Source organism: Oryctolagus cuniculus, chromosome 2 (genome assembly GCF_051225735.1).
Source record: "Oryctolagus cuniculus isolate XC-2025 breed Fujian yellow rabbit chromosome 2, ASM5122573v1, whole genome shotgun sequence".
Lineage (NCBI taxonomy): Eukaryota > Metazoa > Chordata > Mammalia > Lagomorpha > Leporidae > Oryctolagus > Oryctolagus cuniculus.
This window is the reverse complement of record NC_142868.1, coordinates 168,787,720-168,800,567: the sequence shown is the minus strand read 5'-3', so window position 1 is coordinate 168,800,567 and position 12,848 is coordinate 168,787,720. Positions and strand designations below refer to the sequence as shown.

The 12,848-nt window shown below is 38.5% G+C and overlaps 1 protein-coding gene across 6 annotated transcripts in view; it reads right to left on the bottom strand.

The window, feature by feature from the left end:
• MAP4K3 (mitogen-activated protein kinase kinase kinase kinase 3) overlaps positions 1–12,848 on the bottom strand; it is a 220,684-nt gene that overhangs the window by 18,653 nt on the left and 189,183 nt on the right. For 5 of the 6 annotated variants that reach the window (XM_051842965.3, XM_089326506.1, XM_051842963.3 and 2 more), the window contains 4 exons: positions 10,115–10,175; positions 9,913–10,030; positions 4,316–4,374; positions 1,582–1,685 (listed from right to left, as the gene is read on the bottom strand). In XM_051842965.3, the coding sequence (XP_051698925.1) occupies positions 1,582–1,685; positions 4,316–4,374; positions 9,913–10,030; positions 10,115–10,175 (342 nt within the window). Of the gene's footprint in view, positions 1–1,581; positions 1,686–4,315; positions 4,375–9,912; positions 10,031–10,114; positions 10,176–11,962; positions 12,725–12,848 lie in introns of those variants that run through there. The other variant, XM_089326507.1, reaches the window with a different exon arrangement.

The window sequence follows — 12,848 nt, the reverse complement described above, 5'->3', positions numbered from 1 at the left end:
TGAAATAATGTCCAATACAGAAACAAAATACACATCTGGAAATCTCTGAGCCAACAGACACAGAAAGGAAAGCTGTGTTAGAATTAAGGGAGGTAAAGGTAAGTAAGGCCTCATAGCTCAGGAAGAGTGGGAAGTCTTGAAAAAGCCCTGCAAATAGAACCGTACAGGAAGTCCACTACCCAGAAGGCTGGTAATGCATCTCACTGGTTTCAGGCAGGCTACATCATTCCACCTACGACCAGAATGCTGACAGGCCTGGAGAAGAAGCCGAAGCCCCATGCATGGGTAGTCTAAGTTTCCCATGTCTTGAAAGTATATATTCCCTTCTACATGATTACCTAAAATTCTTCAAATTTGGAAAAAAGTTTTTCATCATATTTTAGCATAAATTTAACATTACAGATAACACATAAAATTCATTCATATTAAGACTACACCAGTCTTTCAGTATATATGATATACATGAATAACAGATCTGATGAAACTTTTTCATTTTATAGAGTTAGGAATGATAGGAAGATCATATCTGACACAGAGTAAGAAAAAAGGAAGAAGATAGGAAAGGACAGGGCTACAGAAACCCCAAACTGTAGACTTTACCACTCTACCTAGGATAAAATATCCTCTGTTAAATAAGTAAGAACAAAGAGAAGCTGAGAACAAAACAACTGTTGTCACAAATGGGCTGTATTCAGAAATTCTGGCTTTAGGCAATTTGTGAGGTTATTTTCCCCTCAGTTTTCAATTTAAAGAATTTTTGTTTCAGTGGATTTATCTGACAATTACTATCTCATAGAGTTTCAAATTCTTGAATCATGGGAAAAATACATGTTTCTTAATTGCTTTTAAGATTTTTAAGTAATAGGAAGTCAGTACTTTAAATTCAATATTTAAATTATATTCTAATTCAATATTATAAAATATATGAAGACTCCTACTCCAGTTAGGGTCTGACTTTAATTTCTACTGAGAGATCAAATGTACAAAATAAGGTTACTTAATCCATACACAATAGCAAAGAAAAAAATAACTTTTAAAAATTCATTTGGGATTTCCTTGATATAACTGAGTCTGCATTTTATGCATTTTAAAAGCTAGCTTTTTAAGCTATGGCTGAGTAATATTAAATATTGTAAAGCATATTAATTAAATATTCCAAAGAAATTTAAATAACTCAAACAAATCATTTTCCCCTTACTATAGTGATTATCCAGATGGTTGTACTCTTGGGCCAGACACCAACCTATAGGTCGTTTCTCTGCAGAAAGGGAGTAAGTCAACCAGAGAATACATTCAAATCAACACCTCAATCATCTTTTAGCACCCTGTCTTTGACATCAGGCTACATATGTGAGACGCTCTATTTTCAGCTCCTACGCCTTTGAAATATTTCTCTAGTCTCTTTCAAAACTTTTATCAGGTCAGTTCAGTTCCTTACAATTGGTCAGGTTGTTATCATCCTCCCATAACACTCAAAACCATTAAATTAAGGATTAACTGAAAAAAGTGTTTTTATAAAGAACCAAAGTTGGCAATTAAGCTTTCACATTTGGAATGTTATAGATTGACTTTCATGCTTACCTTAATTAACATAAACTTCTGCATTGGTTCAACCCATTCTAATAGAACAATGCTAGTTTGGAGTGCCCCACATAGATATTTATGACCTGTGTAAGGGTTTCTCACTGTCAAGGCAAAAAAAAAAAAAAAGTAAACATGAGTTCTCTGATAAAACAGTCTTTACATTAATAGTTGCATGCTCAAAATAAAAAATCAAAAGCTGGCTGTCAGTTCAATTTCAGGTAACAGCAGGAAATGCCCTCATCACTTGGAGGATTTTGTTACCAAGCTGAATTAGACAGCTGTTACATACAGAGTTGGAGGACAGGAAGGTTTCTGAGTCTTACTTTAGCAGTGAAATTAGCTGAGGCAACATCTTGCAAAAAAGGTCAAAGTAAACCCGGGGAGAAACTCTTAAACTGATAGCACACTAGACATTCAGGTGGTTCACAGGGTGTTTTCGGTTAGTAAAGGTCAGAGTCAACAATGCTTTGGTTCTACTAAAAATGTAACACTGGTCCATCTCTTGGGCCCAGGTTGAAGTTGGGAGTCTGGAATTCCATCCAGGTGTCCCACATGGGTGGCAGGGAGTCAAGCACTTTGGCCATTTTTTGCTGCCTTCCCAGGCACATTAGCAGGAAACCAGACAGGAAGTGGAGCAGCAGTCAGATATAGGATGCTGGTGTTGCAGGTGGCTTAACCTACTGTGCCATTACACTGGTCCCATTTCATCTCTTTTTATTAAACTTTTATGATTACTAGAAAACATTATAGGCATAAATCAAATCTTAAAATACAGATGTATTTTACATATAATGAAGCATATATCATGAAACTAAATTTCCTCAGATTTTGGATTTTTCTTCTGGTTAAGATATAAAGTAACATATTCAAAACAAAGAAAAAAATTAAATCATAGGGGCTTGTGTTGTGGCAAAGTAGGTAAAGCTGCCGCCTGTGATGCTGGCATTTCTATGGGTGCTGGTACAAGTTCCACTTCTGATCCAGCTCCCTGATAATGTTCCTGGGAAAGCAGCAAAGAATGGCCCAAGTGTTTGGGCCTTGGCACCCACATGGATGAAGCTCCTGGCTCTGAACTGACCCAGCTCCGGCTGTTGTGGCCATTTGGGGAGTGAACCAGCAGATGGAGGATCTCTGTCTGTCTCTCTCTCTCTCTCTAACTCTTTCAAATAAATAAATAAATGTTAAAAAATTGAACTGTAAAAAAGTTATTAGCCATAAAATCTATGAACTTCACCTACATTTGAAATATTTAAACAGCAGAGATGAAGTCAACAGCAACATCACCTAGCCAAGGCAAACAGAAATGTCCACAGGAAATTAAGTTTCAAGTAAATCTGGGCCACTTTTCTCCCCCAGCAGAGCGTGTCAGCTTGCTGGATATTCCAACAGTGACTCAAACCACTAGGTCTAACTCAGCTGCTCTTCTTGCTTCCTATAATAAATAGCACTGGCATTCTGTCAGTCTTCCGAGTGCAAGACCTCAGTCATCTCTGAAGTTTTCTCTTCCTTTCTTTTTTCATGGCTCCTACTTTAGGTCAGGACCTTCTCCTTACTGTACAGTAAATAATTCATGCTCCCATGAGGCCTCTCATGCTCTATCTCCAATCTAATCTACCATTCTCTACAACCTGTATCCAGCTAAACTGGAATATTCAGCATTTACTATGTAAGCTTAATGATTTTTTTGTATTCAAATGTTTGTTCTGTCATTTCCTGTCTTTGAAATAATCTCTCCAACTAATCATATTTAAAAATCTATCTTCTTTTGAGGTCAAGCCCAATGTGTGCAGTTTTTCTGCATTATACCTTGTGCCGCAGTGATTCGGGTCTACTTATCTGCCCTGTCATGAACTGGTAGTTTAAGAGAAGCAAAAACACTGTTTCTGCTGTACAAACAGAATAGCTACTTGATATGTGAGTAGGGGAGGAACTTAGGCTGGGGGAATGCGAGCAGGGAGACTATAATCTTTTTTTTTTTTTTTTTTTTTTTTTTTTTTTTTTGACAGGCAGAGTGGACAGTGAGAGAGAGAGACAGAGAGAGAAAGGTCTTCCTTTGCCGTTGGTTCACCCTCCAATGGCCGCCGCTGCAGCCGGCGCACCGCGCTGATCCTGGCAGGAGCCAGGAGCCAGGTGCTTTTCCTGGTCTCCCATGGGGTGCAGGGCCCAAGCACCTGGGCCATCCTCCACTGCACTCCCTGGCCATAGCAGAGAGCTGGCCTGGAAGAGGGGCAACCGGGACAGAATCCGGCGCCCCAACCGGGACTAGAACCCGGTGTGCCGGCGCCGCAAGGTGGAGGATTAGCCTATTGAGCCACGGCGCCGGCTCGAGACTATAATCTTCACATGACGAGCACAAGATGTCACCTATCAGAGGCACAGAAATACAGCTGAAAGAATGCACGCAGTCCCACCAAGCAGAGTGGTGAAGGATGGTCAGTAGTGGAACCCATCGGGGACATGGGGTGGCAAAAGCGTTCTGATAAAAAAGAGTCATTGACCCAGTCTGCATGTAGCCAATCAATAAATTATCTGCCGAACACCTGTGATATGCAAGCTGCCATATCAAGCTTAGCCTACACTGAGGTGGAATGGTCAGTAAGTTTGTTTTACTTAAGGGAGAAGCATGAACAGTGATGGCAGGATGCCCTGGGTAGTGCTGTTGTATACCACATTTCAAATGAGCCTTGATCACTCTGCAACACAGGAGAGCCACCTGTTACACTTCACTTACCAACACAGCACTTCTGACACCACTTGGTTTCAGGGATTTTTGCTGATACAGCAAATTTCCTGAAAGTCAATGAAAATGAGTGTAAAATTTATGTTGGCAAATAGCATAAGGTAAAGGTGCTGCTACAGGGCAGTAGGGAAAGGATGAAATCAAAAATTGGTGCTGACAACTGGTCATCTCTGAAAAACAAGAATAAATTAGACCTTATTCTCCCATCAATTCCAAATGGATTAAGGGTTTAAATATGAAAAAAAAAACCCTATAAAATTTTTGGGATCTAGGAGAATATGATCTTGGGAATTTAAAAAAGTAAGAACAAGTCATACAAGAAAATACTGATAAACCTTGACACTTTAATGCACTTTGCGGTGCACCCCCAGTACCTCCAACTACACATGGCATTCAGTTTGCTGAATCAGCAACTCTGGCTTACTGAGAGATACTACTGAGAACATGAAAAGAGAAGGCAAAAACTGGGGAAAGATATTTTTAGCATATATAATACATTTAAGCTATATCAAAAGTTCTTCTATTACAATTTGTTAAGAACTTCTTTCTAGACATCCTTATTTCTCTACTCAGGGAAAGTAGGACACAGCAAATGTACTTTAGGTGTTCCACAAGCATGATTCAAATATAACAGGTAAAACACCATGATCACAATTTTCATAAAGTAATTATTTATTTTCTGAATCTACAATAAAAAAATACACAACCAACCAATTTTTAAAAATAATTAAAGTTAATATAATGGAGATTGCTGTTGCTCCAAGTTGTAGAGACCTTAAAATAGCTTCATTTCTGTACAAATAAATTTAAGCTTTCAAATGTGCCAAAGATTAGATGTCAGTACTCTACAATGATCTTTAAAAAAAAAGGCACTGTAATTGTACATGTGTGACATTCAACAGAATTCCAAACAGACTCATAAGAATCTTCTCAACAGATGTTTCCTGTAAATGTTCAATTGGCAACGAACAACCAATGAACAATATTGTGGAATCACCAAATTTAATTATTAACTATTAATTTTATATTTATGAAAATCTGTAATATTGAAAAAAATTTTTCTGTGCACTTTTAAAAATGTTTATGTTCATCTACTTGAAAGGCAGGGTGACAGAGAGAGAGAAAGAAGAGGGAGAGATAGATCTTCCATGGGTTGATTTACTCTCCGAATGCCCCTAACAGTCAGGCTGGGCAATGCCAAAGTCAGGAGCCTGAACTCCAATCTGAGTCTCCTATGTGAGTGTCAGTGGCCCAATCCTTTGACTCACCATCTGCTGCCTCCCTGGATCCATTAATGGGATGCTGGATCAGAAGCAGACCCAGGAAAAAAAACAGCACTTGGAAATGGGATGTGAGTATTTCCAGTGGCAGTCTAACCCACTGTACCACAATGCCCACTACCAGTACCTATAATAATTATAGCTAACATTTACTGAATTTACACAGAACATCATATGTTCTGTGACGTTTCGAGGCTGAGATTTGTTCTCGAGGTGCTATAATTAGCAATTTAGGAAGGAAAAACTCTATCCTAGTGTCAACCTCTGACTCTAATGTTCATAGTGACTCAACTTAAAAAAATCTATTTTTCATTTATGTGTCTGGGTCAATTTAAATGAAATGTATTCTGAGTTTGCAAGGTAAGCTGTTAAAAACTGTTACCATTTGTATTTATTTGTGGGAATTAAGTTTCCTGATACTATACTATTGTACCTAAACAATGATATAGAAATTATCCAGATGCCAAGGAACCACATGACTACAATGACAATCTAGAATATACAGATTTCAAATTTCCAGTCAAAATGTTTCATTTTGGTCCCCTTGACTAACTTTAAAAAACCCCATTCATAAACACTGGAGGTTTCACACAGCTTAAAACAAAATGAATATTTCCCTCAGCAATAATCAAACTGCTTTAAACTAAACTGGTTTTTAGTTTAAAAAAAAATCTGGGGCCGGCGCCGCGGCTCACTAGGCTAATCCTCCGCCTAGCGGCGCCGGCACACCGGGTTCTAGTCCCGGTTGGGGCGCCGGATTCTGACCTGGTTGCTCCTCTTCCAGGCCAGCTCTCTGCTGTGGCCAGGGAGTGCAGTGGAGGATGGCCCAGGTGTTTGGGCCCTGCACCCCATGGGAGACCAGGAAAAGCACCTGGCTCCTGGCTCCTGGCATCGGATCAGCGCGGTGCGCCAGCGGCAGCGCGCCGGCCGCGGCGGCCATTGGAGGGTGAACCAACAGCAAAGGAAGACCTTTCTCTCTGTCTCTCTCACTGTCCACTCTGCCTGTCAAAATAAATAAATAAATAAATAACAACAACAACAACAACAACAACAAAAAACAAAAAAAAATTCTTAAAAAAAAAAATCTGAACCAAAATCCTGATAGAGTTCCATTGGCAACAAGTTTAATACTCCTGATCCACAACTGTGTCCCCTGGCTCCCAAAACTATGCCAGGGGTTAAATTACTGAAAAGGTCAAAACCAGGAGGATTGACTGATGGCTAGTTTCTAATAAGAAAATACTACATGGGCTGGCGCCGCGGCTCAATAGGCTAATCCTCCACCTAGCGGCGCCAGCACACCAGGTTCTAGTCCCAGTCGGGGCGCCAGATTCTTTCCCGGTTGCCCCTCTTCCAGGCCAGCTCTCTGCTGTGGCCAGGGAGTGCAGTGGAGGATGGCCCAGGTGCTTGGGCCCTGCACCCCATGGGAGACCAGGAGAAGCACCTGGCTCCTGCCTTATCAGTGCGGTGCACTGGCCGCAGCGCGCCAGCCGTGGCGGCCATTGGAGGGTGAACCAACGGCAAAAAGGAAGACCTTTCTCTCTGTCTCTCTCTCTCACTATCCGCTCTGCCTGTCAAAAAAAAAAAAAAAAAAAAAACAGCAACAACAACAACAACAACAAAACACTACATGACAAAAAAATCAAAATCAAGGGTGGCTTAGAATTAACAACAATAAAAATATTAAAAATAGAGCTGCAGGCAGTACAATGAAATGTTAATAATAACTTAATTAATGTTTTAAAGTAAACTACAGACTTGTCTTAGTTTTAGTCATGATTTTCAGAAAGGGAATACAATTTATTAGCACTCAGTCAACTGGAATCCTAAGTTAACCAATCAACATTCCTAACATATCCAATAGGGGTATTTTAAGGTACGCTACAGTTCGATTTACTGTGCCTAATAATGATAACAATATATCTTTTGAGAGCCTAGAAGGTGCAAGAACCCAAGGTAGGTTCTTTATGTATAAAACTTATTATTTTGCTTAGTTATTTGGAAAGAAGAGTTATGGGGCTGAGGGAGGTGGGAAGGAGGTTGAGGAGAGAGATACGGAGATATTTCATCTGCTGGTTTTCTTCCCAAATGGCTGTAATGGATGGGGCTGGGTCAGCCTAAAGCCAGGAGCCTGGAACTCTATCGAGGTCTCCCACGTGCATGGCAGCGGCTAAGCACTTGGATCATCTTTTCCTGCCTTCCCAGGTGCATTAGAGTGAGCTGAATTGGATGTGGAGCAGTCAGGACTTGAACCAGTGTTCATACAGATTGTCAGCGCTGCCAGTACAGGCCCAACCCACTGCTCCACAACGTGGCCTCAACATTTATCATTTTCAAAAACAACTCTGCAGGAAGAGTATACCAGCCCTATTATGGAAGAATATACTAGGACAGATTGTGTAATTTATCCAAGGTCCCATACCTAGTTCAGTGAAAGAATAAGTTTTAATTCAAGTCAATCTGGATGCTAAAGCTGTTGCTGTGCTAAAGAACTCAGTTAACGAGTATGATTCTCCTACCTGAGAATAAGGTGTCCAGTCAAAGGAAGTTTAAGCTGTGTTTACTGTATGGTAAAAGAAAAAGGACTGGGGCTGGTGCTATGGCACAGTGGGTTAACGCCCTGGCCTGAAGCACTGGCATCCCATATGGGTACTGGTTCTAGTCCCGGCTGCTCCTCTTCCAATCCAGCTCTCTGCTATGGCCTGGGAAAGAGGTGGAAGATGGCCCAAGTCCTTGGGACCCTGCAGCCATGTGGGAGACCCAGAGGAAACTCCTGGTTCCTGGCTTCGGATTGACGTAGCTCCAGCCGTTGCGGCCATCTGGGGAGTGAATCAGCAGATGGAAGACCTCTCTCTCTGTCTCTACCTCTCTCTGTAACTTTTTCAAATAAATAAAAAAGAAAGAAAAAGGACTGATACATCTATAAAATATTATCATGCTAAAAGGGTTTTCAGGTTTCCTGCAATTACATTAGAGAATTAAGAGTATATTTTACAGGTAATGAGACTGAAGAAAGTGGGAAGGACAAAATTGTGGGTATTCAAAACAAAGATTGAGTTTAATATGTTCCATGAATAGTAACTCAAGGTGAAACAGCTTTAGAGGCAAAAATCTTACTATATGGAAGCTCCTTCAAAGGAAGAGGCAAAAAGCATAGTCTATTTTGTTCCATCTATACTTGGTGATGCTTTGTGCATATCTCATATATTTAGTAAAATCTGAGGAACACAGCTAAAAATATTAAAATTTATCTATTTTGACAAAAAGATAGAAAAAGTGAATGTACTGAAATCTAGTGCCTTATATTCCTGATGATACTCTTTGTATTTCTTCTATACACTTGAAAACTTGGTGGTCAGTTTCCAGGTCTATAGGTTGGAAAGTTGGATGGAGGAGGGTGCCATATGTAGGCAGACAAACAGCAGCACAAAGTGGCAACTGGGGGGAAAAAGGGAAGATAAATCCTATGGAAAGAAACAAAAACTTCCCAAGCTCTAGTGCCAGGGCTAGTTATAGGGGAAACACGCTTAACTCCAACTACAGGTACTAGAGTGCAAATACAATCATGTTCATGGTTACAACTCTCAATAATCAAAAAAGATCAAGTTAAATTCAATATAATCTTATTTAAGAAGACAAACATGTCTAGTATATTTTTAAATGATTTTGATCTAGAAGGTTAATTTTCAGAGATTTCAAGGTTAAATTTTAAAGAGGGGCAAATCTTAGCTATACTGTAAATGGAGAACAACAGATTATGAAGGTACTTGAAAGCTGAGGTTTTACTTTATTTACTTCACAATTAATCTTATAAAATAATGGCAACATTATGAGGTCTTATAATAAACAAAAGGAAGAACACAGTATAATTAACTCCTGAAAGTAGAAAAGCAAAACACAGCAATTTCTAGATAATTATTTCTTAATGCAAAAACATTTAGAAACTGTAGGAAAAAATCTATTTTATTTAAATTAACACAAATATGTCAAAAGCAAAGGCAGTATATGTGATGTAAACCTACTGAAAATGCAGAAAATTAATCTTAACTTTATAGATAAACAGAATTTAAAATTCATAGAGAAAATGTTTGATGTAATTGGAAAGTACAAAGTAGAAGAATTTTAAAACAACAGGATGATGATAAATAAGCTCCTGTTAAAACATTTTACTTAGGAGTTTTTCATTATACCTGATTTTTATTAATTCCAACTGAATGCTTTTTCACTTTCTACAGTATAAGCATTTATTAGAGTGAATTATTAACATCTGATCTCTCAGAGTGAAAACCGAATCAAATGTACAGTTACCTTGGCAATATTCTGTCAGGGAGTTTGTGTGCTGGAATAGCAACAGGTAACTTTTGCATTTGTCTTGCATAATCAAAAAGCCCTGGTAAATTATGGGAATAAAGTTGAGAAGCTTTACCTGTAGAAAAAAACAAAAATATGACCAAAAAAGCCAATAATAAGTAGTCATAAGTGTAAAGTATTTAAAAATTAGAAGACTCACCAGATATTGACAGCAAGCAATTGTTCATTACATACAACCATGTACACCTTCGTGGGAATAGCTGATGGGGAAAAAAATGGCACAGTTTACAGATGATAATGTGTAACAGCATTAGCCACGTAAGCTGTCAGACCAATAGGACAATTCTTTAAAACATAATTTATTTTTATTAGAAATTCATTTATAAAGCATTTAAAGCAAAATGATATACAAATATACACATTTATATGGGAGAAAAAATTAAATAACCAATGAAATTTCAGTCTAATCATGACATGATTAGCTATATTCTCCTTTATGATGAACACATGTAACTCCAAACAAGGCAGAGAATGAGAACATTTCAAACAATGTCTATGCCTACATTTTGGTTCTGGGATTGAATAATTATGACTCTCCTGTATCATGCCTCCCAATTATATGTATTTAGGTATACTCACACACAAGGATTCTAGAGTCTAGAATACAGAAAAAAAGGATTATTTTGTAGTGCAACATACACTATGGAAACACTTGTTTGGAGGGAAAAAAGGCTGAGAGGGAATATGTTATTTCACAAATCATATATATATGTGTGTGTGTGTGTGTGTATATATATATATATGAGAGAGAGAGAGAGAGAGAGAGAGAGGGAGAGAGAGTACATTCTCTTATCTATATAAGGTTTATTAGTGAAATCCTGCACCTAAGAACTAAAAGGCACCTCTTACAGCTTGAACGTACTCAGTATTCAGGGGAAAAAAAAAGGAACTCATATACCTTGAAGAAAGAAAACATCCACTAAGACATTTCAGTGAATATCAATAGTTTTGGTTCTTGGATAAGCAGCATCAGTGTAACCTGGGCATAGGTCAGAAATGCATTTTTTTAAAGATTTTTTATTTATTTATTTAACAGGTAGAGTTATAGACAGAGAGAGAGACAGAGAAAGGTCTTCCTTCTGTTGGTTCACCCCCCAATGGTTGCTGCGGCCGGCGCACCGCGCTGATCCGAAGCCAAGAGCCAGGTGCTTCCTCCTGGTCTCCCATGCGGGTGCAGGGCCCAAGCACTTGGGCCATCCTCCACTGCACTCCTGGGCCACAGCAGAGAGCTGGACCGGAAGAGGAGCAACCGGGACTAGAACCCGGCGCCCATGTGGGATTCCGGTGCCAAAGGTGGAGGATTAGCCAAGAAATGCATTTTTTAGACCTCACCCCTGACCTACTGAGGTAGAAGTTATGAAAGCGGCCTCAGCACTCAGACAGCCCCCAATGTGACTCTGATGCATACTAAAGCAACAGCATTCTGACTCAACAAACTTAGTAGCTGGCTTTGCTCTGGCAATTTCTACTGGGATACTGCAGATGGATTGGGATGAGAGCAGGGAACAGACAATGAAGAGATAAATGATGAAACATACCAAGGCCTCTAAGGACATCACTGTTTAGAACACAAAATCCTAATGATGGCACTGAGTAACTACAAGAAATAAGTAATACAAGGAGAGTATCAAATCTATTTTTATACAATTTAAATAAACTAGAATTTATATTAAATATGATCTTTATTTATTTGGAAAATATGCTCATATAAAATATCACATTTCTCTAGATAAGTAAAATATAGCACTGCTATATGGTGTTTCACTTTGTGCTATGTGCCTATGTGCCTATGACTGTGTCTCAGACTGAGAATGTATCAACACACATTCCCTCCTTTATGCTTTTCATAAAAAAATTCACAACAGAATTGGGAATTCATTGCCCATACTGGGGAAAACAGGTAAAGAAAAGGGCATTGGATTTATTCTATGCCACATAGCAGCACATGCTTCCTAAGTAGCAAGAAACTGACTTTCATTTAATTCACTGCTGAGCTGGATTTATTTTCATACACATAAATACTTAAAGTATTTCTCTAGTACCAAATCTATAGTTTATTAAAAGGTTATATGGGGAGGTCTTCAGAAAGTTCATGGAAAATGTGTTATGAAAAACCTGCATGGATTTCAAAAACTTTTTGTACCTAAATAAACTTATCTTTTAATTCTGTTTTTCCATGAACTGTTTGAAGTATCCTTGTGTATTTGTAAAGGTAAGTATAAAGCATATACAAAGTACTATGACAAGATACAAGTTTCTTTCAGATTATTAACACAAGGACAATGGGATGTATGCACAGTATTATTAAAGTATCATATTTCATTTTGGATTTTCATTTTTAAGCACATTTAAAAAAATCTTAAGCCTTTCTGGATTTTTAATGCCCACTTTGGCAAGTTAGGCTGTAAGTGAAACAATCCATTTAAGAAAAGAAGATAGCAAGAGGCTAGGTTCTAGAGTTTGCCTAGATTCATGTCTTCCTTCTCAAGGAGTCTGTGTGATTCTGAGTGATTTATTTAATTGTTGGATCTCAGTGTTCTCATCTGTATAAAGGAACACCTACACCTCAAAATCCTGTGTAGTAATTAAAGCATTCAGAAGAGTGGTGTTTAATGAGTACTCACTAAATGTTAGTTATAATAATAAACAAAGACAAAAACTTAAAACCAGCATCCTGTTTTGTGTCATTTTCTCACCTTTCAGCATCTTCCCCTATCTAGTAGACTCATGCCACCCAGATTTCTTTCCCCTAGAGCATAGAAAAAAATCAACCTAATAATCAATTTCACAGTACGATGAAAAAAAAAATCAGGATTTCATATACACTCATTCTTACTGGCTTCTTCTGGGAGGAAAAAAATGTTTCATTTTGA